Genomic DNA, 26,133 nt, shown 5'->3' with positions numbered 1-26,133 from the left:
ATATCATGACATGAATAGGCCTTTTACAGAATTCAGCCTTAGTTCAGAAATGGTCAGGATTTTCCACAGAAAAGGGAGAAGAGGCCAGAAACAGAAATGAAGGTTAGAACAAAAGTGAATTGGCAGAGCTATATGTTGCCTGAATTAATAACCTGCAACTCACACAGAATGATGCTTTATCATCAAACAGCCTTCAATAAAAGGTCAACAGACACACTTCGGATAGCCACCTATGAGCCCGAACAATTAGCAGCAGTCAGTTTTAAGGGTTAGACAATGACAGCAGAAACTTGCCTGGAAAGTGAGCTTTAAGAGAAATAACAGATACCGCAGTTTCATAACCAGCTGCAGGCTGCCACCAGAAGGGCTGGCTCCATCCTCCTGTCTCCTCCAATACTTCTGCCCCTTCTTGTGCAGTCTCCAGCATAAAGGGTCTGCAGGGTCTATTGGCTGAGGTAGCCTATCCCATCAGGGAAACCACGCCTTGGTGGATTTACCATGTGTGGATTTTGCAGGACTTAACAAATAAAATACATTAAAAACCCTCCTTTTGGCTCACCCTATGCCATTTATTTGCACACCTTCAACACCATTTATCAGTAATTTGCAGGCTGCATTCTTTCCAAATTGCAATGAAGTATTTAACCAAACTAACAGAATAACCCTTTCCTCCCCACACTGAGGTCAAAATAGGTTTTCATCATCTTTGTCACTATCCTTCCTTTTCCCTTTTTCCTAAAACTGTATTTGTTCTTTGGATTTCATTCCAGATACTACTCAAATAATGCAAGTTACAGTTTACGTTAACTCCTGAATTTCAAGAAGCGTATATAATCATAGAATCATAGAATAGAATCATTAAGGTTGGAAAAGACCTCTAGGATCATCAAGTCCAACCGCCAACCCAACAACCCCAGGCCTCCTAAACCATGCCCTGAAGTGCCACATCTACATGGTTTTTGATCACCCCCAGGGACGGTGACACTACCACCTCTCTGGACAGCCTCTTCCAATGCCTGACCACTCTTTCAGTAAAGAAATTTTTCCTAATATCCAATATAAACCTCCCCTGGTGCAACTTGAGGCCAGCAAACAAAAAAAAAACCCAAACCCAAACTGAAAGGTACTGGAAAATTGTTAGTTAAGGTCATGAGAACACAAATTCAATTTACTTAAATTCAAGAGCTAGAACTAGATATTCCATTACAACTTTTAGTTACAGCCAGATCCAGTGCATCATTCTTCAGTTACACGAAACACTGACATATGATTTACACAACTACCTTGTAGCAAATGAAGCCATAAATACTTGCCAAAGACATAATCCCCTCACAGAAAAAAACCCAACTAGTGGAAAGCTGTCTAGTGTCTGTTTGAGGACTTTGAAAACCATCACCTGCCCTGCTGTCACAAGTTTTAAAGATATGGTTCAGCAACTGCAGCATCCTTGAGATCAACCTAAGCATTTCAGTGTATTTTTGCAGTGGGTAGGTATTTCATAGTGCAATGGTACTCACACTTCAAGGATATACCATGTATCGAAAAGCCAACTACCGTTCCCCACAAACTGCTTATGAATGCCTGTCATATCATAATCTATAGCAGATCTCCATTATTAAAAAGTGTTTTATTTAAAAACTGCAGTCTTTAGAAACTCTACTGAATTTTGATGGATTTAGTAACCATTATCTCTTCTAGCCTACAAATCCACATTTGGCAGGCTAATAACAAATGATCATAAGAATTTATGAAATGATTAGCCTGCATTTTAATAAGAGATAATCTTGTTACTAAACCAACAGATACCATTAGAGAAAACAAACAAGCTTTTACACTCACAAGACCTGAAAAAAATGCATATGCCTGAAGGCTTAATTGCTTTCACATAAATGCATCAACTGTTTTAACAACGAAAAAGGTTAATTCTCCACACAAACTTTTCTCGTGTCCTTAAGACCATCATCCTATAACATTTCCTTTCACCTTTCAGCATCAAAAGATGGGGTCTTTCTTTGACCCACTTTGTCCCTGTCAAGTTTGGCTTGGGTAACACATTCAAAGGGAGAGCTGGATGTTTCTAGCACAGTACAGATGGCAACTACCAGCATAGCACAAAATTGCACCCTCATAATGGAAGGAGACAAAGGAACCTCCCAACTTTGCATCAGACTAAGTGAAGCAGAGCTATCATCATCTCCTCTTCTAGATGAAAAGGTAAGTCCCGCCTCCTTTCCTGCATACTGTGATGCCTCCTGTGCACTATGACTACACAGATGGCCAGCCTGCAGCTCTCAGGCAGCTCAAGTGCAGCTCCCTCTGCTCTAGTTCTTCTCTCCTATCCATCACCTCTACAAGGGATGTGGCATATCCACTGTAGCTCTCAGCCACATGCAGGTCTAGAGAGAAGGCTAGTAGTAGCAGATGGCCACTCTGTTTTCTGTACATGTGGAAGGGAGGGGAGAAAAAAAATTTAAAAAAGAAAGAAGAAAAAAAAAAACACCACAAAAAAAAAAAACACCAGCCCAAAGAACCCTGTGCCTTGTCTTCTATTTAAGAATTCTTGCTTTCTCTTTCAAAAAGCCCTTTCTTAGCTGTGTGCTTAACAGACTAGCACAATTATTTAACAGACAGGACAAAAGCTTGATTAGATAAATTTTTCCTCTATTGGTAATTCATATCTAGCTGTCATATATCAAAAGGACCCCATTAGAAAATAAGAAACAACTTTACTTCCAGAAGACTTCCTGATTAAGAATCATCACTCTAGCCAGGCCTGAGGCAATGTTAAAAAGATTCAAGAGCTTGACAACACAACACTATTATCTTAATAAAAATATTAACTTTTTGTTTAACCTGGTATGCTTAAGCTTTATCATAACTATGTTAACCGGACTGCTTATCTGTTTCTTCTTTATTTTATATTACCAGTAAAAAGATAACTTTCTGAATAAGGTTTTGTATGTACAAAATTGTACAATCCACAAAAAAGATTTCACAGTAAACCACAACTTCTATAAACTCTATAGAGTCCTAGAAACAGACTTCAGTGGGTGAATTTCTTTTCCGTATCCCTATATTCTACCATGTTCTAGCCTTTGAGCATTTTTAGTAGAGTAACTAAACAGTTAATCTCTTATTCAAGGCAACTTAAAAACCAAAGAGACACCCCCCCAAACCTCACTATCCAGTTTCTACTCCTGCTTCTTGGACTCTTCTCCAAGATCCTTCTGTCCTCACCCAAAGTTTGTGCTTACTGATGATGTATGCTTCATAATGTGTTGATAAGGGATTAGACTCCTGGTGGAAGTAACTACTATGAGAACAAAGCTGGTTTAAGAGGGATGCTCTAAAGCTCTTCATGCCTTAAGGACTGAGCGATGGTAACAGAACAAATATCACTCTACATACTTTTCCACCATGCTTCATCAGTCTGAAGATAGCAGGCAGAACATCTCAAAAGCCTCAACTCTCTCCTAACACCAACCAGCCCTTTAGCGTTAATACAAATGCGCAAAACACGTGTTCATTTTCTCCAAACGGTGGCTTGTTTTTCTCTTTCGAAAGTAAATGCAGCCAGGTGTGATGATTTTAAGTTGCATTTAGATTTATCTAAGAAAAAACATTTCAAGTACAATGTAACAAGGGAAATGTTACCTGAAGTTCACCACAATTTTGTTCACACTTTCTTAAAAGGGAAGTTTTGCACTGTGAACTCTGCGAAAGGCCATACTGAGGTGGAACCTAACATTCAGCCTTGTTATGTGACTACAGCTACTGATCTTTCTTATATCATAATTTCAGCAGGGTAATGCCAAACATATTTTATTTAATAAGACCTATACCGTTCTTCAGTTCAAAGACTGCTACTGTTCTCTTGACCATGCCAATTGTCTTAAGAAACATGAAGACCTGACATACCAAGAGCCCTGGACTTGTTCACAGACAAGTTAATTTGAGATGACAAAATGCAATGGGAGCAGAACACCTGTGAACTTCCTGACCAGATCCCCTCAAAGCATTATTTTCTATAAATATTTCTATATATTTTCTAAAGCTTTTTTTTTTTCTCTTTCAGTTAAAGGAAATTAAGAGCACTGTATCTAAACTTCATCATCCAACTTCATGTTATCAAACATTTGAGCTCCTGCAGTCTTTGCACTTCTCTAATAGAATTCATAGAAGGGAAATAGATTTTCTGATACTAATATAAAGTTCCTTCATTCTTGCCATGTGTAAGTTTCTACATAAAATTTAAGTTCTCAGATTTTAAAGTTTTCAGAATTAGGGGCATCAAATGAAACTAACACCTGGTGAAATAGAGCTGAGAAAACCACACCTATCCAAGATATCAAAAAAAAAAAAAAAAAGAGATCACATCAGACTCAGCATGTTCCTAAACCATACTTTTCTTGATGATGCAAGACTTCTGAAGAAGTATCTCCCCACTGAATATTTGCCCTTATATTCATCCATATGCATCTGCTATTCAGTATGAGGAGAACTTGTAGACCAAGACTGATGCAGCGTAGCTGTTATTCTGACTGTTGTAGTATCTCAATTCAGAGAGACCATGATTTTCAGTCTTTAGTTCAGAGTTATCACAAAAGCACAATGACCTGTTGACTTATTGCAGGCCACTGAATGGGAATGACTGAAAATACCGATCTCAACAACAAAAAGCCCGTTAAATGGCAACAAAGCAGCTGGTCGTCTTGGTCCACAGAGTATCTCAAACCCTGGTGATTCAGCTTGTTTGTGCAGCCCCCAAAATCTGTCACTGAAGTCCCCCCCCCTCCCAATTTGAGAAATTACAGCATGGTTCAACTGTACCACTTACAAACAATATTCAAAGCTTTCCGTAAATATCATTAGACAGGCAGTCTTCAAACTTTGGATGAGATGTTGCTAAGACACATCTGAACACCACAAAAGAACTTAAATTTGAAATTGATAACATTACTGTCTTCATTGACAAAACAACCCATCGAGTTGCTTCCAGCATGTTACTTGCCTAGCACCAGTTCCCTAAGCCAACAAAGGCTCTACTTCCAGAGAATGCACTAAATTTAAAAAAAAAAAAAAAAAAATCATTGCATTTCTGGCCAACTGAAATACTCGATTCCATGCTCAACAAGGCAGCAGTTTGCTATTACTATTATTCTGAAACAAAGTAATGGTCGCTAGTTATGGGATGTTAAAGAATGCAAAACCAAAAAAGTTCCCAAACATCTAGCTAGTCCTACCACATTCAGAAGAATGGGTGCAGAAGTCACATGAATTAAATTGCTGCCATAGCAAGTATATTAAGCAGTGCTCAACAATACAGATTAATTTATACAACTCTGTTATTGGAAAAGTAGAGTTCTTACATCTAAACAGAGAAGATACCAGAACCTATAAAGCATGGGAATTTTTACATGACTAAACATATATTTAGCTCAAAATAAAGTAACCACTGCAGAAGTTGTTCTCAGATGTCAGTGATGTTAAAAAGCTGTGGCCACAAGGATCCATACTCCTTGAAAATCATTTGAGCTTTATTTTGTTTTAAAACAGGTTGACAGATACTTGTAACAAAGTCTGGCTTGAAAACTGCTATTATCTTTTGCTGGAAGCCTCTCCAAAACTGATGATCCGCACAAGCATTCAAATCTCTTTTCCATACCTCACTGTAATCTAATTTCTACAGGCATCAATATCTACCTGTCATTCTTATCGTACAACGTAAGATACTGCCTTCAGCCTATTTTTTTAGTATCTTGAGTTTCTTCGCACCAGCCAGTTTCATACTATTAAATGGTTATCTTTCTCAAACTTGCCAGCAAATTTGGTATTAAAAACATACATAACACTCAATTCCTTTTCATCCAAGTCTCCGTCTAGCACTTCAAATTCATCTCACCTACTTCTGTTCAGACATAAAGAAGAAAGCTCTTCATCTTGCTCCTTTTTGAAATCTGCCATTTTGACCTTTCCAAACAGGATCACATGTTCCAGAAGTCAGCACCGTTCAAGGTCACAAGAACTGAAGAAAAGGGGAGGGAACCATATAAGAATGAGCTCAAAAGGCTTTTAGGAAGAAACAGCCAAAGCTGCCATAAACAGCAGTAAGGATCAGTTCGTAACTGGAAAAATTAAACAAGGAGTTCAGAAAACAGTAACAAAAAATATTGGACTTGTGAGACTGATGAAAGAAGTTTTGAAGAAGTTTTGAAGAAATGTACAGCGCTCAAAAAAAAAAAAAAGGGGACAGAGAAAATAAGAGCGATGTCCCTCGCTGACAAAGAATAGAAAATCATTCAGACCGGTTATCAACTGAGTTTGTAAAGGAAAAAGAAGGCTGAGTGTTAGGAAATGTTTTTTAAGTGTATCTTACACTAATTTCTCAAAAGAAAACACTAGAAAACATTGTCGCTTGAACAAAGCTCTGCAGAACATACTATAGGGCTACATAACAATACCGTTTTGAGTGGTAAGAGAAATTCTGTCTAGCCCACAGCTTTATAGGTTCCACGAATCAAAAATCACAGACTGGTCAATCTGAATCTATCAGATGGTTCACAAACATCTTCTCTGCTAGCCATCTCACTTAATTCTAACAGCACCACACAACACTCTTGACCTTCCTTTGTACTCTAACTGAAAGCCTTAGATAATTCACAGACCACAAACTACGTAGCAAATCACTGAAAAGAGTTAAATAAACTTCTACTAACATACTGATCTGTTCAAGAGATGTAAAGACAATTATCACCTACTGACAACTAATGTTTTCAGACCCTCAACTTCCACAAGTTCCAACTTCAGGAGACTGGAAGTCACACCTACCATCATCATAACAGGGGGAAAACTCTCTCTCACTCCCCGATCCTGCAGCTTGACAAAAGATTACTTAGGTCTCAAAAATGTGTACAGTTCAAGACAAAGCTCTAGTAAAATTTTGTTTTCTATTCCTTTCTCATTTGAGTAGTACAGAACTCTATGTTTTAAAATGAAGCCAACTAAGAGGCAAATGCTCCACAAAACTCAAGTATAGCATCCCACATTTCTTGTATAACTACACAGCAACATGTTAAAGGGATTTCAATGCATCATGACAATACCTGCCAGGCTGCAGCTTACACACAACTGAAAAGCCATTCTGCTTTAAAATAATTTCAAGATAAATTTGCTGTATTAGTTTCTAGCTCAAAGCTGCTCTATACACACCCCCCCCCCAAAGAAAATTCTCCTCTGGGAATTAAAAAAAAAAAAAAAAAAAAAAAGGTAATGAGACCTACAAGAGAGAAGGTACAGAGTACCACACACCCTTTTCCTTTCAAGGACACCACTGTTGTTGCTTCTGGTGGGGGAAAGAAAAAGTTACAAAAATCCCTGAGCATTGCCAAGGTCACAACATTCTGAGTTTTCAAAGTTGCTTTGCATTTCCGCCACAAAACAGTGAGAGAGTGTTAGGAACAAGAATTACCTTATCATTCTGCCTGCAGTAGTGTGACAAAGGGGAAAAAGTGAAGGCATGTCATGCATGTAACAACAGTAACTTGTAGTGTTGCTTGGAAGACACTGTTGAAGATGCATCCAAGATCAGTGCTCCCTGAAAACACTGAGCATTGCACACAGCTGTTATCGACGTTATTCAAAATATACACCCGTGAACTACTAATCTAAATTCACTTACCACTGGAAGGACTGGGGGATTTAGCAGTTGCTTTCTCCTGTGGCTGCATCTGCTCTTCTTGTTCGAGATTCCTTGTCGTAACAGTATCGACTGTATGCTTTGGCACCCGATTCTCCTGCTGAGTCACCAGCATGTCAGCCACTCTCTCCTGAGGTGGTGGCTGATTCCCCAGTGTCATTATCTCTCCTAGTTCTGAACCACCAGGATGTTTTTTGGCACACAACGCCACTTTCAATGGAACATCACTCTGTAACTTAGGAAACAAATTGTTGTGCTGTTCCGGTAACTCCCCTACAGAAGAATTAGATAAAACTTTATTGAGCTTTGGAATGTTTTCCGAAGCAGCCTTAAAGGACAGTTTATCCACGTTTTTTGTCTCTCCAGTGCCAAAGGTACAACCTTTTAATGTTTCTTTTCCCTGTCTTTCTGGTACAATCTTTTCTAATTCTTGGGTCTGATCAGACAAATTTTTGCTATGTTTACAAGAACGATCAGCAAATTCCACTTCCATATCTTCATGACACTGTACTTCTCTTTCAAGAATAAATCTCTGAGAAAGCATTACGTTACCATGGGACTCATCTTCACTTATTTGTTTCTCTTTTACTTGCAGTTTTTCTTCTTGTTCTTCACATTGAGTCTCAGGAACCGCTTCAGGTTCGGAAGTCTCTCCCAGTGGATAATCGTCAGACTGCGCTTCTCTACCCTGAGCGTATGACAAAATCGCAGGCGCACTAGACTGATCTGCAGCAGCCTGACTTCCAGAAATACACTCGATCTCCTGATGAGCTGTAGGGGCTAATGACCCATCTCCTGCTACATCTGCACTAACTAACTGCATTAGAGGTTTTCCTGCAGTCTGTAAATCCTCCTTTTTTGCTTTTTCACAGTTTTCAGAGAGCGCTTGATCACCTGCATCCAGCCTCAGTTTTATGTTGTCATTTGCCACAGAACAGTGTCTCGAGTCTGAGGCCTTGCATTCAGAAATCATCTCTACCTGCGTGCTTTCGCTATCTTGGCTCGTGTTCAGAGAGCCTGAACTGACCTCTGTATTTGTGGGCTGGCTACATTCACTTGCAGAAAGCATCAGCTTACAGGACTCAGAAGGGTGTGACACAGAGTCACCTGTAGACAAAGCATCTGTGGGTGCAGAGAGATCTCCTGGTAAGCATAAATGGGCTAAAGCAGCGGCTTTTTCTTCTCCTTCATGCTTCTTCTCTGGGCTCTGAGTCGGAACAAAGATATCCTAAAATGAAAAAAGTAGGACACGGAGAATGAGGGCACGTCAATTAAGACTGTTTATTTCTTATTCCTAGAACACTACACTGGATTATGGAGCAAAGCAAGCTCAGCACAAAACTATGGAATTAAAAAAAAATTTAAAAAATTAAAAACCACCACCAAATATGCTCCCCCCCCCCAATATATATATTGCTCCATTGTTGCTGAGAAAAAATATTACCACTCATTACTTTTTAGTACCTTTGTGGCAAAATCAGACACAATGCTTGGTTCACCTCTCACACTACCAGATCATGAAGTACAGGTCAAGCATGGCAAATTAATAGCTAGTTTTAATCAAACAACAAGAGTTCTGGAAAGATTCTCTGGAAGAATCAATTTCACTAGCATGAAAGCTGCTTTCAGCTGAGGAGAAACCTTGCTTTGACTACTGAAGTCTTTAGTACAACCTTTTTCTGCCTTAAGTTGATGAAATTTCCAATATTAAGCTATAAAGCCACCAACTTTCTGTTAAATCCCTCTGAACAGTAATAACTTCCAGAATCAAAAACCATAAAGGAAAGAACCGATAATAAGCAACCTGAAAAATGCAGTAAATTAATTTGAGCCTTGTAGGAGAATAGAAATGCTTTATTACAAAACAGCTTCACTGTCTCCATGACAAATGATGCTAAGGTCTATCCTGATAGAAGTCTAATTTATGACACAGTTTGAGACGCAGGATGCTCAGTTCAGCATCATAAAGCAACAGCCTTTCAAAGAGAGAAAGAAAAGAAAGCTACAAAAAAAGATTTCTAGCAGAGATTAAAAGGCAACAGAGGCTATGTTCAGTAACTCACTATGCCCTCTTAAGCTGCTCCACATTTTCTCTGTGGGATAAACTGCCACACAGTATGAGCAATATATAACTGTGACTGGTGGGAACAGGGAAGCTCATGAAAACCAGCTTAGTAGGGAAACTCAACACAGGAGCACAGAGGCTGATTCAAGCACACATCACCTGCAATAGCCATATAAAAACCTCAGAAAAAGGTATCTACATGAACCCTCACATGAGAGAACTCTGGTTGCGATGGTATAGGTAAAGATCCAGGAAAGAAGGTTGGGGCACTCTGGGACACTGGAGTTGAAGCCTGTGGCAGGACAGGAGGTCCTGGTGGGATACATGAGATGGTCTTCTCCTCTAGCATATCCCTCTGCTTCTGCGTCAGGTCTCCTCCTTCTGCAGGGATAAATACATCCATCCGTTCATCTGCTTTGAAAGAGCAGAAAATACATTACTAGCAAAGTCTTGCATCGTATCTAAAGTTTCCAACATTCTATTAAAGACTTGTCTTCAGCAGCATATGCAACTTTCTCACACTTTAATGGGTGAATCTAAAATCTTCAAATCTTCTCTCCAGGTGAATTTTTTTTATTTTTTTTTTTTTGGGGGGAGGGGTATCTTTCCTAAAACGCAACTGAATTCAGACCCCAGCTAACAAGACATCTGTTCTAAAAGCATTTCACATTCTGTGACAGGAATCTCACAGAAAGGAATGGTGATTTTGTATCATATTGAAGTCTGTATGGATGGATATCTTATCCCTCATGGTGAACGGGTGCTTACAGAAAATGTTTAAGAATCAAGGTATCATACAGAATAATCCTTCCTTCGGCACGGCATTCTAGAATACACACGTAGAACATACGAAAGCTTTTTAGAATATTGTGCAAGTCAGCCAAGGTAAAGTGTTATGATGCAGTCAGTCCTCCTCTGTCCTTTCTATTGCCCTAAGAGTATATACTTACTACAGATACCTGCCTGTAGCAAGAAGTAAGAAAGGAGGACAATTGCAAGCGGCAATCTGTATCCCATACGAACTATTTCCCATCCTTCAAGTGAAGGGGAGCTAGCTGACGGTACTAATTTTATTATGCAGGAAATATCGACAGCGCATCAGCATCTGAGTCACAAATACAGATCTCCATCTACTTCTTCTAGTGTTCTCAATCCTGCTTTACTCTTCAGATATGATTTTTGCAGGTTTTGAAAGGCTGCATGCTCAGACAAAACCACAAAGCACAGAAACACAACCACACACCAGTATGCAGAAAATTTTACCTTCTGCTTGCTCCTGTTCAGTTGGACTGCTAGGGACAAGAGCATTGGATCCAAAGGCAACAGGAGGAGGAATAACTAGGCCTGAAGAGACACTGCAGACCAAGAAAAGGGAACATGGAAAAGACGACCACACATCACTAGAAAATGCATCAGCTTCTTCCCAAATCTAGCTCCAGCTTGTCACAATAGGAGTCTTCTCATAAAAGGACAGCATCAGGTGTTCACTAGCAAGAGACTTGGAGAAATGGCTATTGACAACATGGGCATCAGCAGTTCATTTCATCGCAAAAGAAAGCCATGCTCCTCTCATAGTGCTAAATTAAAACATTGATTGCTTAAAATCAAGCACAAGTCCTTGAATAAAGAAAAGAGTAGTGGAAATGCACTAATTGCAGTTAAGCTATTGCAATAGTTTGGGGGATTTTTGCTTACGTTGAATGACTCTCCTGTACAAGGGACACCTGTCCAGAGAGCTGCAGGAGTTGGAGACTGCGGGCAGGGGTACACGCCAGAGAACTTCCCTCTTCCACCCTGGTTATTGGACAGCCACTCCCTGCTGTGTTTTTGAACAAAAGGAAATAAGATTAGAAATTTTGCCGATAACCAAGTGATGCGAAATTTCTGAGGAATGATATTCACACTGCTGCACAGTTACTTCTCAGGTAGGCAAGGACAAGCTGATTTTCACACAGACTTAGAGAAGGACTGCACATGAAAGTTCAGTATGTGAAACAGCATAATATAGTTAGGATGAAAAAGATAAGTTTGTACCTATGGAAGAGATTTTTATCAGGCCAGACTGTACAAGTCTTCCTACTTCAGAATTCTAAGAGAAAAATCCCCAATGGCTCCAATATCAGCACATTTGATCCAGCACTAGAATGCAAATACAGGCAAGGTTCTTAAAAGAAAAGACACCTTGCATTGACCACTAACTCAGTACGAGTAGGAGGTTGTTATTGAACCTTCTGGACGCAGAGGGTTCAAGCACAAGGCCATACTAGTACAGACACAGTTGTGCGCAAGTTAAAACTAAACAAAAAGCATAAAGTAAGACTTCATTTAGCTCATGCTTTATGAACTGTGACAAAACTCCCTTTCAAAACTTTATTTTCTAGGCCTTTCACTATTAAGATTGTTAGGAACCCTTCTGTTTCTTTGTTAGCCTTTTAGTTGTGGATACCAAAACCAGACCTAGGCATCCTCCTAGCAAGACAAAGCGATGACCTTGCTCCTGATCCTATTTCATGTAATCTCTTCTCTTACAGGGAAGGAACATTAACCTAGATGACAAATAAGACTGATCAAAATTGTAGTACGAAGATTTTGATGGCAGAATCCTGTCCTAACTAAAACAGGAAGGCCAATTCAGAGGAGTAAGGAATGTTTTGCCAAAGTTACTCAGCATAAGTAATTCTACAACACTTGCCTACACTACTTGCCCACGCTTTACGTTGCATGCCACTCCAAAGGGTGAGCATTATTATGGCCAGTTTCAGAAAAGGGTGAAAGGAGGGTTTTTTTGGTTTTGTTCTTCAAGGGGCACAGAAAGAAAGGAAATTGAATGTATTTAACAAGCCAGTGTAACTGTCTAACAAGAAGTGACATTTAGACATGGCTCCATAGTACAGCAAGAGGTTGTGGTCTTCCGTTTCTAGAGTGTTCTCAATTTTAGAAGAAGTTATGTGAAAAAATACTCACAGCACCCTGCAGCCTAAAACACTACATGCCTAAAAAGACCAAGTAGGGACAATGATTATAACGATCTCTGGGATGAACATTTTGGTTCTGCTTGTCTGTTGTTACCTGTTGCATTATTCTCAGTAAACATCTCTTCCTGAGTTGACAAGATATCTGACTCCTCGTGACCAGAATCAAGGGATTTCTCAGTTCTAGTGGGGTCACAGACAGGCATTTGTTTCCTGGTATGCTCTTCTGCTTCCTGCAGACTTCTGGAAGTGCAAGACACAGTCACTGACCTGAGATATTAAAAGTATGAAGTAATACCGCAACATTGTAAAGAAAGTTTATCAGCACAGATAAAAGGTGTTCACTTGTGTATACCGGGGGGGGGGGGAGGGGGAAACGGGGGGGAGAGGGCGGGGGGAAAGAGAGAAGAGAAAGGAGAGGAAGACTGACATCTCTCTCCTGACAAAATAACATGTTCATCCTTGACAAGTTACGTTTTCAGAATTGTTTTCTAAGTTTTCTACCACTTTAAGTGATGCTTAAATGGCATGCAGATTGTTCTAGGAATTGGATCTAGGAATTTTGTTTCACCTCCTTTTTAACATTATTTGTGGCAGAATATGACAATACAAGATGAGCTAAGTATTATTTCATTTGGCATAAAAGATATATAGATAATATTCAACAGACTGAAATTTCACATTTAAAAATAATTAGAACTATAAAGGTTACAACAGCAAATACTCAAAAGCATCCTGGAACAGCTACCACTTAAGCCTCTAGATTTCTCCTGTGAGGCCAAAGCACATGCTGCAGTGATTAAGTAACTTTGAAATAACTCTGTAACTTAAACTGAATTATTACTTTTAATGTATTCCAGTTAAGGAAATTATTGATTATTTTATTATCCAGTGCACTTCCCCATTAAAAATAAACCTTTTAATATCTTTGTGCACAAGAGTTTGACACCACCTCTTTTCTCCGCTAGGAATGGCAAAAGCACTCCTTAGTCAGCACTGCTGCAAAAAGGTCTCATCAGTACTTCATCTTTCCCTTCACTTTTCTCTTTTGCCTTGAAGCCTGAACCCTCCTACATCTAAAAATCTAGTAAAAAAGACAGAAGTCAACTTCCAGAACGTCAGCAAGATACCTACAAAGAACATGGACTGTTTTACCTTTCAGACTTGTCTGGCTGGCCTTCCAAAGCTGTATGTGCTTCTGTGCTGGAGACGGTTTCCATGCTGTCCCCACGCAGTTCTATCAAGAGAGAGGGAAAAAAGAAAATATTTCTTACTCAGGTCACCTGGATTACTATGCAAAGAGAAGAAAGTGTAGTTCGATATATTACACAAATATCAAGACAAGCTTTATTTGGGAAAAAAAAAAAAAAAAAAATCTTGAACTAGCAATGAATGATAACAACAACAAGAAAGGACAGAATGAGGTTTTTACCAGGCAGGGAATTCAATATCAGATTGTCTTAATATTCTGAAAACAAATTAGGAAAGAGAGGTGCAAGAATCAGCGACAGCACTTGGACAGCTACAAGAAAACAAATGAACTAGCCCAAAGGAAAGAGAAGGCAAAACTCTTTTCACCTACCAATGAGCTGTGAGCTCATTTCTGAAAACTACTAATACTGTATTTCCTGTCAAAGAAACAAAGCATCCATAATTTAAAGAAACCAGAGAGAATCGACAGAGCAAGAAAAGACCATTTTCACATACCATCTTTAGTATCGTCCTTCACAAGTCTGGAAGAAGGGTCAGCAGATCCAAGGTGAAACTGATGCCTAGCATCTCCTTCACTGGGCACGAAGTCACTCTCAAAGTCCTGGCTCTGTGAGAGCTCTAGAGCTCCAAAATGCAGCTGTGACATGCCTGTATCTAACATCAAACATCCATCACTAAAATATATATATACACCAAAAAAAAAAATCAAAGAGCCATCTATGATGTTACAAGGGCAAAAGATACAGCCTTTAACAAGAGAAGTATTTAGGCAACTGCTGAAACTCTGAGCAAACTAACAGACTCTGATCTCAGCTGTACTAACTAAAAATATGGTAACAGAACAGGGACGGTGGCCATTAACTCAGAAACCAGCATTAATCAGCAAGGTCTTATGTAACGCCATCAGGTACTGCAGCAGATTTGGATTCCATGATGAGAAAACAATCCTGATAATACACTGCCTGAGCCTGAGAGTCCTTTGGTGACAGCAACCATTATGCCAGGAGCCTTTGCCATAAAAAGGCTCCATATCTTAATGGTCACGATACATCTATGCCTCTCCTAAGCCACTTCCCGTCTCAAAGATCCTTGTTAACCATGATATGACATCACCACTTTTTTTCCAAACACCACACAGATCAACTTTTCAAAGCATACAGATCAACTTCCAGAAAAAGATGCCAAATTCTGACCCATTATTACCAGCACAACTACCCCTAGCGAGACAAGTGAGACAGCTGGACTGAAAAACCACATAGAGGGTTGATCAGATTCACAGCCCCAAGAGACCCGAAACGGAGAAGTTACCTTCCACGCACGGTGAAGCAGTACAGTCCCCAACATCACCTTCGCCTCTTTCTCCAGCCTTTTCAAGGGCACTGCAACAGAAAGACTCACGCACATCGCTTCGGGGTTTCTTGCAGGCTGCCCCCTTACAGACCACTCACGTTCTGAGGGGCTGCTTCGCAGCTGCAGCGCCTGACCAGGCGCTCCCAAGCCCCCCGAACGGCGCGTCCCGCCGCGGGCTGTGCCACCGAGGCGGGGCCGGGCCTGGCGCGGCCGCACCGAGCACCAGGCCCGTATTTGAAGCCTGCTCTCGGCGCGCGACCCCGAGGCCAAGGAGAGGCAGTCGAGAGCCGACGCGCCTTGCCACGGGATGGCGGCGGCGCCGCGGCCCGGCCCACGCACCTGCTCTCCCCGCCGGGCGGCGGTACCTCCTCGGCGACGCGGTCCTGCGGGCCGGCGGCGTCCGCACGGTCTGGGCTCTCCATCGGCTCTGCAAGTACAGCGCCGTTAGCGCAGTTGCGGCCCCCCGGCACGCCGCGGCGCCGCGCACAGCTCTTACCTGCGGGTCGCTCCCGGACTGCCCCGCCACCCGCGGGTGCCCGGCTGCCAGCAGGACCGGAGACGATCTCCTGCAAGACAGACGCACGGGCCGCGTCAGAGTAGAGCTGGGCTGGGCCGAGCCGGGCCGTCCCCGCGCCGGGAACTCACCAGCACGGGGCTCGGACTCCACCGGGCCGGCAGTCGGCGGGCCAGCACGCCGAGGCAGGCCTGCTCCGCGTCCTCCTCCGCGCCTGCGCCCTCGGGCTGCGAGTCCTCCACGATCAGGCGGGGCGTGTCCTGCTGCGAGAAGCCAGGGTCCAGCTGGCTGCCGCCGCGCTCCATGCAGGGCGCCGCGGGAGGCGGAACGCGCGGCAGGGCCCAGCCGCAGCCCTACGCCGCCCGCCCGCCGAACGGCGCCTCGCTTCCCGCCGCCGCCATCTTGCAGCGCGCCGATTGGCGGCTCGCGACCCGCCCACCCCGCGCCGCCGGCGCCGTTACCAGGGAGACGCCGGCCCGGGCACCGCCCAGCGGGTCCCGCGCTGCGCGGGGAGGGCCGGGGCCTCGCCGCCCAGGGAGGGCGCCGTGGGCGGGACCGGGCTCGGCACCGGGAGTGCGGCCCAGGGGGCGGTAACGGCGGCGGGTTTGGAGCTGCCCCGCCCCCCCCCTCCCCTCAGCGAAGGGAGGTGCCCGCGAGGCCGCCCCGCGAGGCCGGGGAGGGAGAAAGCAGTGCCCGGCGCTCCGTCCCGGGACCTCGGGGCGCGCCTCTGCGGCGGGGCTCGCCCGCGGGCCGGTACAGGCGCTTCCCGACTGGCGCGGGAGGCCTGCCCGGGGCTGGCAGCGCGGCGCCTACCGACCTCCTTCCAGCAGCCGGACAGCGCAGCCCCTGGCGCTGGCGTCGAGCCGGGTACTGCTCGCCCCGCACGGCCGCAATCGCGTGTGGGTGTGTGAATGTTTGGGTATCGCAGGAAAGCGAAATCTGATTAATTTCCCTTGTTTGTACCAATAAACAGCAGTTACTGAAAAAGCCCTGAGCACAAACTGTGACAGTATTGTCGTCTTTCAACATTAAACTTTTTGCCTAAAAACTACTGAGTTTGAATAGACTAATTTAAATCTGCTTTTGCACGTTCTCTTTTTTACTTCCGCACCTCTCTGCATTTTATAGACGTGAATTCTATATATTTTATTTTGAAACCTGTTGTATAACCACAAATGCAGAAGAATGAAAGCATGATACCTGGCCTGGATGAAACTGTTAGTATGTGAAGTTATAGACAAAAGGTTGTACCTAGTGAAACGCTGTATGAGTTTGTTTTAACGAGTTCTGTGTGTAATGTGAAATCCAAGTTTGCACATGCACTTAAGAACATTAAATAGGTTATAAATATTAACAATTCCCACACAGGAGGGATGCTTTCGTGGTTAGTTGTTCCGTTCCCAGAAGAGGGTCCTTCAGCACATATTAAGCTGTATTAATTGAAGGTTTTCCTGCCATTCTAGTTTCAAAAATACATACAGCTTCGAATATTGTCTGAAATTTGCCCCAATGCCAAAGACCACCACAAGGCCTACGATTACTGAATCCTTCTTTTGAAAGATGAAGTTGTTCACAGGGTTTTGCGAGCCGCCTGGAGAAGCCAGGTTTCATGTTCACAAGATACTTCATCCCAAGGAACTGAGAAGGAGACTGGGATCGTGACAGGACAGTTGGCAGTCTATCGTCCTCAAGTGCCTCAGAAGTTTTAGACCAGGCTCTTGCAGTTTTTCAGTTCCCTTCAAGCAGAATTCTGCTTCCATCACAATGAAAGCATTTCAAATGGTCTTCCTTTATGCTTACTCTCAAAATTAAATAATTTTTTTTCAAAACAGAAAGTAAAGCTGTCTTCCAAGCACAACTATAGCAGAAGCCCTAATGGTTTTTTAAGCAAGTTTATGGTACTCCTTCACTGATCCTTGCTGGACTTACTGGTGGGTTTCCAAGCTTGCTACTTGTCTCCCCCTTTAGCGTGTAGGAATAAGCTCCTTTTCTTATCAATAGAATATTAAACATCAGCTGGTCAGCTGACCCCAACTGACCAACGGGATATTCCATACCGTATGACGTCAAGCTTGGTATATAAAGCTGGGGGAAGAAGGACCAAGGGGGGGATGTTCAGAGTGATGGCGTTTGTCTTCCCAAGTAACCTTTATGTGTGCTGGAGCCCTGCTTCCCTGGAGATGGCTGCACACCTGCCTGCCTGTGGGAAGGAGGGAACGAATTCCTTGTTTTGCTTTGCTTGTGTGCTCAGCTTTTGCTTTACCTGTTAAACTGTCTTTATCTCAGCCTATGAGTTTTCTCACCTCTACTCTTCCAATTCTTTCGCCCATCCCACCAGGGCAGTGAGCAAGCAGACATGTGGGGCTTAGTTGCTGGCTGGGGTTAAACCACAACAACAAAGCAGAAATAAGCAAAAACTTTTTTAAAGTAAGGCTAATGAAGCTCTGAAGGTTATTCAGTCTCTAACATTTCAGACTTTTTTTTTTTTGAAAGTAGTAACCAACAAGTAGAGTTGATCTAGGTCTGAAGCAGAAAGTCAGAGTAGATCAGCTCCAGGGTTCCCTTCCAGACTCATTTTTCTGCAGTTCAATACTTTTACATGAACCTGGGTAGGACAAAACTGAGAGCTCAGTCCAGGTAGTCAAAATAGTAAATGCCAAATCTGTGTGTGAATCTTAAAGCTGACTGCACATTTTTTATGTTGTACTTGTAATGTTTTTTTCCCCAATCTTTTTTATGCTATGAAAAAAGCAGCGTGCTTTCTTTATAATATATAAATCTTTGATCCAAATACCCTCCCCCTCAGTTTGCAGACTGCTTTTTTTCCGAGTCTCCTCATAAATTACAAATAGGGTATGGCCTTTACCTAAGAAAGAGGATAAAAGAGCAAAATTAATCTTTGCTTCCTTTCCCCTCCAAGGAAACATGTCGAGCACCAGACTTTCCACGAACAAAGGTATGAAGGCTGTCTGATTTTTCATATTCACAGTACTTTTTCTGAATTTCTTTTATCTTACAGAATTTGCAATGGTCAAAGCTATAGTTTATTTTGTTCTGCATATGCCTTTCCAACATAGTCTACTAATTAGGATGGGATACCAAGAAACAGGACTCTTGAGTACTCATTCTCATTTCTTCCACTGTGAATCCATTCCTCTGTAACTCAGTGCAGCCACAGGCCGCATCTTCAAAACGGGACAGTATTCATAGGAAAAGCACCACATTCCAGACCCTGATTTCAAGTGGGAATTAGACAGCTGAACTAAGATACCTAACAAGATAAAGTTACTACAGGAGTAAGGATGCTGCTTGACTTGGAAAATCTAGGTTTAAGTATTGTACTGTATTATTACAATTATTATTATTTACATGGGAGACACATCTGAAAACTACCCGGTGAATTTCTGTATGCGTTATCCTCTGCTCTACTGATGCGGGAACAAACTCTGCTGCTTAGAGCGAGCCAGCAGCCCCCATCCTCACGACGAGGAATGCAGCTGAATGCCGGGGCCACCCCCGGCGGCCCGGCCGGATCCTGCGGCCTGCCCCGCCGGGGCGCCCGGGCAGAGCGCGCCGCAGCCGCGCCGCGGCCCAGCGGCCGTGCTCCGGTGCTCCTGCCCCGCCGCCTGCGGCCGCAGCCCCGCTCCGCCGCACCGGGCAGGCGGCCGTGCCGCAGCGCGCCCCGGCGTCGCCGCCGAACCGCCGCCGCAGCTCCCCGGACGGGCCCTGCGCGGCGCCCCGGCCCGCAGCGGCGAGGCCGGGCGAGGGGCTGGCCGGGCCCCCGCGGCGCCGCAGTGTCCCCAAGGCCCCGCCGCGGGGCTGGCCCGCCCGTGCCCTGCGGCCAGGCGGAACTGCCCCGGCCGCTTCCCGGGCCGGTCTCCGCCGAGCGGAGGCGACGGATAGGGGAAAGCCGCGGCGCCGCCCCGCCCCGTCCCGCTTTACCTGGTCTCAGCCGGGAGCCGGCGAGCAGGGCCAGCACCGCCGCTTCGGGCGGAGGCAGAGGCGCTCCAGCCACGCCGCCGCCCCCGGCCGCGCCCGCCCCGCTGACATCAGGCGGGCGGCAACAGGACGCACCCCGCCCGCCGTCCGCACCGCGCCCGGCCGGGGACAGCGGCGAGGCGGCGTCCGCGGCGGCTCCGAGGTGGAGGGGGAGCCGGGCAGGGCTGCGGGGCAGGCCGGAGCTCGGCGGCGGGCGGAGGCCCGCCCGGCCCCCGGTCCCCGGGGGGGCGAGGCCCACCCCGACGCCTCCAAGGGAGGGACGGGGGCTCGGCCCGCGCCCCGGCCCGTGGCGGGCTGTGGCCGAGCGCGCGGGACGGCCGGCCGGCTGGGCTGGCACTGCTGGCGCGGCACCACGGCGAACGGCAGCGCCCCTCTTCCAGGAGCACCAGCAGTGCCGCCCCCCCCCGCCCCCCGCCGACACGGCACCGCATCTTCCTTATCTGCCGAAGGCAAGAGAAGGGCCAAACTCTGCATTTCTGTCATGAGGCTGCCTGAGGCTTGAGAGCCCAAGCAGGACTAAGGGGTCTGGGCGTGCTCACAGGCGTGGCCCCTGTAAGTGCCGGTACGGACCTTGTGCAGCCCTCCAAGGCTCCGGAGGGCGTCCTGAGGCACAGCAGCATCCTGGGTCGTTGCCTGGGGTGTGACCAAAGGCCTTGACACCGTCTCCACAGTGTGTTGCTGAGGAGTTCCTGCAAGCTGTTGCAGTTCTCACCTTCCTTCAGGACCGTGTCACAGAGCTGGTAGCGCGTTAATTAAGAATGATTAGCTTGGCTTTTGTTTTTAACGTAGTAATGTCATTCACCAAGTGATGGCTCATTTGTGACATTATAGCATGTTCATGTTCCTTCACAGCTCTCTGTTTTTTAACAAATAGCAGTTTCTTAGATGTGGTTTGGCTGCAAAAAGATTAGGAAGTTTTGTTCTAGTATGCAACTCCAGAAAAAAAGATGGCTAATGTAAACCAAAAACTGGTAACACATTTTAGAGCTTCTTCACTGTTAACACTTATTTAAGCACTTTTGTAATTCAGTTGCGTCTTCAGATGTCTAGTTTCTGTAGCGTAATTGACTTTGGCCATGTAACTTGTAAGTTACTGACATCCTTTTCTAAAGATGTTTGGTTCAGGAAATATTAGTAAACTGTTGAATTACTGGCTTAAAGAGCAGTGGGTATTATAGTGTCCAAGAAGACCATCCCCTAGCATAGTTTCATTAGATGAGCATAAAGATGCAAAGCATAAGGATTAACCCTCAAATTTTTTTCCCAGTTTGACATGTCAGGGACATTATAGCTTCTCTCTCACAGATGAAAACAACCAAGAGTGAAACACGGTGAACTTTACAGAGCTACAAAATCGATAGTGTTACAAAGAAGTTTAGGAAACATAACTAAAAGGAATCTCCTCCTTCAGGAGGCCCAGGCTTTTAACACCACAGGCATCCCTACCATATAAACCTCATAAATACGTTAAATACTGCCTTCACACTTAGTATGTGTCTGGCCACCAGAGAGAGTCTTCCAGAACTTGACTGGTGTAGTGGCTAGAAAGCTCCTCCTAACTTAGGAAGAAAAAGAAAGCGTGTGGACATTGGAAGCAAAGTCAGGCTATCCCGAAGGACTACAGAAATGCTGTGCACCACTGTAGGGAGAAAATAAGGCCAAAGCTCAGTTGCAGTTGAAGCCAGTCGGTACTGTGGTGGGTAACAAAAAAGGCTTTTAAAAGTATGCTAACAGCAAAAGGAAGACAAAGAAAGCATTGTTCTGTTACTTGGTGAAGTTGCTTATCTCACAAATAGGGATGAAGATAAAGCAGAGACATTTAATGCCTTCTTCACCTGTTTTCTTTGACACCAATGATGGGCCCTGGGATGCTCAAAGCCCTGGGTTGGAGATTTGTCCCTGGGGGATTGATAAGCTCCCAGTTGACTTGGAACATGTATGGGATTTGCTGCTGCAGCTGAATGCATGTAAGTCTATGGGGCTGGAAGTGATTCATCCCAGCGTATTGAAGGAGTTTGCCTGTGTTATTGCAAGACCTTTCTCAGTTACTTCTCAATGGTCTTGAGAATCTGGAGGGGTCTCAGTCAACTGGAAGCTAGTAAATATTATTCCAATTTTCAAGAAGGGCAAGAAAGAAGACCCTGGTAATTACAGGCCTGTCAGTCTCACTTTGGTGCCTGGTAAAATTATGGAGAAGATTATTCTGGGAGTTACTGAAAATCACTTGAAAGACAATGCAGTCATTGGTCAAAGCTAACACGGGTTCCTGAAGGGAAAAGCATGCCTTACTAACTTGGTATTCTTTTGCAACAAGGTTGCCTGCCTAGTAGATGGATGGAGGGCAGTGGGATTGTTCAGACTGGAGAAGAGGAGGCTGTGGGGAGACCTTATTGCTCTCTGCAACTGCCTGAGAGGGGCTGGAGTGAGGGGGGGCTGGTCTCTGCTCCCAAGTCACTAGCGATAGAATAGCATTAAGAATTGTTAAGTTGGAAAAGACCCTTAAGATCATCAAGTCCAACCGCTAACCTATCACTGCCATGTGAAATAGTTTCTCCTTAGCACCTTTCTTAGCACTTCACACCTTACTTTATCCTCTCTCACCTTAGTGGCCCTTGTCCACACTCTTCATGTTTTAATTCCTCCAACATGTGTGACCAGACCTGTTTGAGGTATTCTAGACGGGACCAGCACTGCCTGCTGACATTAGCACTTTCTGATTTCTGCTGGAAATATGTAATCTGATTCACCCTGGAATGGACAAACTGTGGTTTTTTCATGCTGTAAAGTCAGTTGGCTTTTGAGCAACTAAAATACCTAGGAGGGCTTCAACCTCCTCAATTGCTTTCAGTTCATTTGTGCCTAACTGGTAACAGAAATTCTTATTCTCAGTCACCAAATACACAACCTTACTCTCTGCACTATTAAATTTCATCCTGTTTTAACTTCTGTAGTCTTCAAGGTCATTCAGTTCTTCCATAATTGCTGTATAACCCATAACTCAGACTGGTAAGAATACAACTTTTCCCTAAACCAGAAACACCTTGGGAGAATTGTCTGTGTTATTTCTGTATCCCTTGCAACCTAATCTCAACAGTCTCTCTGTTTTAAAATAAATACCTTTTTGATTTTGCCAGTGTAAGAAGTAATGCTCTGATGAAGTTACCAGAATAATTTCTAGCAGGCACAAACTAACTGGAACTTTGACCATTAGCTTTAACATGGACAGAGTGAAAAGAGAATGAATGAATGAATGAATGAATTAATTAATTAATTAATATCTGCAAAGGCTGTAATTCCTGTAATTCCTGTTTTGAAGAAAGCATGAGAGACAGCTGGGACAAGAGAGGGAATCAGCAGCAGAATTAAAAAAGGGAAAGCAAAAACCCAGGCATAACAATTTTTGAAGACTTTTTAAACCTTACATTACATTTATTTATCAGGTACTGTACTTCATTTTTTGTTGGCATGGTAACATGGAAATTCAGACAGGTTCTATAGCCGTTGGGTCTCTATCTGGCAAAGGTACAGAGGCCACTTAAACAGTATGTTTTTATTGGACTTCAAAAGGCTTACGGTTTTATGCAATATCTGTCTGGAACATTGTCTGGAGCATTGTCCAGCTCTCATTCACAGACCCAGTAATGTTAAATCATTTTCACAACATGGTAGTGTGCAAACAATTACACGGCGGCTCCTAGAGGCTGCTCTGCTGACATTGGTGTGCATTTCTTTCAGAAGGATAAACTCTGGATGCTGAGAAAACACTTCCTAAAGCTCCGCTAAGCTGACCCAGGAGTAATGGATGGATAACTGAGACTATGTTTCAATCAAACATTAAAGGAAAGCTAGGATAGCTTTAAATAATAGTGTGCAGATGGACACACAACTGCAGGTTGTTAGAGACATTACTGCGAGCTGTGGGATAAATACCTTTAAACAATGAATTTGCTTGTGTTACCTTTTGAGAACCGAAAGTGGAGGTCTCTTCTTCTCCTGATGTACTTGTGATGTCACAAACTCCTTAGGCAGCAGACCTGAAACTGCTTCCTTAGGTCCGGTAATGCCAAACCCTGCAGGACAGGCAAACCTCTAAATCAGTCCCAGAGGATAAGTGAAACAGCATTTTTGTACTTACTGTGTTCTTAAACCCTATTTCTTATATCTACGTACACCTCTTTGTCAAACTTTTAGTTAGATATTTTTATAATAATTTTAAAGTCGATTTACTTAGTCTTTCATTGCTGTTGAATTTCAGTGCCAACATACAAGATGTGTCATTTATTTGATCACTTAACAGGTGTTCAGAGGCTGTGTGCTCCAGGAGTAGTAGAACACTGAAAGATATACAATGGGAGTAGCATCAACCATGAATGACAATGCCATTTATTGCTCTTCTGTAACCTTCAGGCAAAGGCCCTTGCCATTATTGCAATGTATCTATATTCTTAATTTGAGAAGGACTGACCACAAAGAAGTGTTCACCATATGAATACAACAACAACAACAAAAAGGACAGATATTTAATCATGTGAGCATTACATGGCTAAGATTGCCACAGAAAATTAACTACCTTCTTAAGCATACATTATACTTATTAACCTGCATATCACTTCCTTGGAATACTCCTGACGTATTCAGTAACACAAAATGCTCCATGTAATACTGCGATTTAGCTATTTCACTGTAAGCCAAGATCGTATAGTTTCTTTGCACCTTCTTTTGGAGAAATCTTAAAATCACTGCATGGCTTTACTAAGCAAAGGAAGTTGTGAAAGACATATACATAGTTACGGTGGGAAGCGTAGTGTTATAGTTTCTTTGCACTGCTCTGTGAGGCTGCTGGCAACCCGTACAGTTCAGTCTGAAAAAAAAAATCTTAGTAATATTCAATTTTTGCTCATTTTTTATGCTTGTGCTTTGCCCGACTGTTTCAGCTACATTATTTCAACTGTTTTTAGTTATGAGGAACGACAAGACAAAAAGGTAAGAATTCTGGCCACTTTGTATTACATATTTAATCGATTAAAAACTACCTTGGCTTCAAAGAGGGATTGCTGCATCAGTACAAATTAGTACCTTTCTTAAAATAAACATCTATTTTAATTTTAAAGCTCTGGATCACTGGAAATGACACAATGAAGTACATGATATTTTCATAGGCACTTAAATCCTAGTCTTGATCAGAGCTGCAGTTGTTCTACATTGCACAGGAGACATTCAGTATCTTGCAACACCTTCTGTGGGACAAAAGTGGGAGGAATTGCAGTACTACTGTGACAAATCATCCATGGGGTTAAAAAGAAGGAAAAATATAAGTGGTTTGGTTAACCTGACCGGCTTAGCCCTCTGTTTCTCTTTCTGTATCTTACAACCCGTCCTGGAAGTGACAGTATAAATGACCACACGGCTCCATCTCTACATAGAAGCATTATCTAAGTCAGGTTCTTCTGCTCTGTGTAAGGGTAGCTGTGTTCACCACGGGAGAGGTAAAGGCCTGAACAAAGGACAAAGTCCCTTTAGGCAGTCACCTATTTTTCGCTGCATCTTAGAAATGTCACAGCCAAAATGGCATTACATTTTACCTCAGTTAAAGGCATTATCCCCATTCAGATGCTGCCACAGATCTCTGGTTCCCAGAAGTACTTTTATTCATGTGGACATTGTTAACTGGGGAGGACAGGAAGTCACCCTTCCAGGCAAAAGCACTGAGAAACTGCACTTGTGTAGATTGTTCTTCTCGTGATATTATGAAGATCCTTTTTACACTATTTTAAGCCTACTTTCTAAATCAATTTTTATAATGGTCATTTACCTGTGATTCATCATCTTTCACTGTTCAGAGGTAATCCTTTTATCTGCTTTTGCCACCTCTCATTCTGTGATGTTTGTCAGGACCTATAATATTTGTAAGCAGCCCACTCGGCTTTTGATATTTCGTGGGGGTGCCAGCTACTGCTGCATGTTGCAGCATGAAGGCAGAAACTTACACCATAATTCCTATACAGATGTGTTTTGTGGATCCAGAGTGTGAATTTACAGGGAAAAGGAGGAACTTAGTAGGCTGGAAATCCCTCATTTTGCTGCCTTATGCAGTGCACGCACACTGGGACTCAAGCCGCCCCAATTCTACTGTGACCACAGCCAGCACTGATGCACATCAGAAAGCAACAGAAATATAATTCTATCTTTTGATGGTACACTAGAAGAACACAAATGGACTGCATCATAAAAACCCATCTCTTAATTGTAAATGGTCTTCTCTGGAGGTTCTAGTCTCTGTGGTACAGAACCATGCTTGGATATTCTTTTTAAGCTTTCACTCCGG

General features: G+C 43.5%; 1 protein-coding gene across 10 annotated transcripts in view; it reads right to left on the bottom strand.

Annotated features, from left to right (window-relative positions):
- Positions 1-26,133, bottom strand: part of TP53BP1 (tumor protein p53 binding protein 1) — a 56,253-nt gene that overhangs the window by 15,072 nt on the left and 15,048 nt on the right. The window contains exons 1-12 of one of the 10 annotated variants that reach the window (XM_075100937.1): positions 19,752-19,819; positions 15,941-16,069; positions 15,792-15,861; positions 15,635-15,722; positions 15,254-15,324; positions 14,441-14,599; positions 13,889-13,970; positions 12,831-12,976; positions 11,457-11,580; positions 11,025-11,116; positions 9,973-10,175; positions 7,679-8,924 (exon numbers count right to left, since the gene is read on the bottom strand). In XM_075100937.1, coding sequence (XP_074957038.1) covers positions 7,679-8,924; positions 9,973-10,175; positions 11,025-11,116; positions 11,457-11,580; positions 12,831-12,976; positions 13,889-13,970; positions 14,441-14,599; positions 15,254-15,324; positions 15,635-15,717 — 2,206 coding nt within the window. In that variant the 5' untranslated portion in view covers positions 15,718-15,722; positions 15,792-15,861; positions 15,941-16,069; positions 19,752-19,819. Of the gene's footprint in view, positions 1-5,906; positions 6,026-7,678; positions 8,925-9,972; positions 10,176-11,024; positions 11,117-11,456; positions 11,581-12,830; positions 12,977-13,888; positions 13,971-14,440; positions 14,600-15,253; positions 15,325-15,634; positions 15,862-15,940; positions 16,247-19,751; positions 19,820-26,133 lie in introns of those variants that run through there. The other 9 variants (XM_075100935.1, XM_075100936.1, XM_075100934.1 and 6 more) reach the window with 9 other exon arrangements.

Source organism: Phalacrocorax aristotelis, chromosome 7 (assembly GCF_949628215.1).
Source record: "Phalacrocorax aristotelis chromosome 7, bGulAri2.1, whole genome shotgun sequence".
Taxonomy (NCBI): domain Eukaryota; kingdom Metazoa; phylum Chordata; class Aves; order Suliformes; family Phalacrocoracidae; genus Phalacrocorax; species Phalacrocorax aristotelis.
This window is presented reverse-complemented; position numbering and strand designations above follow the sequence as displayed.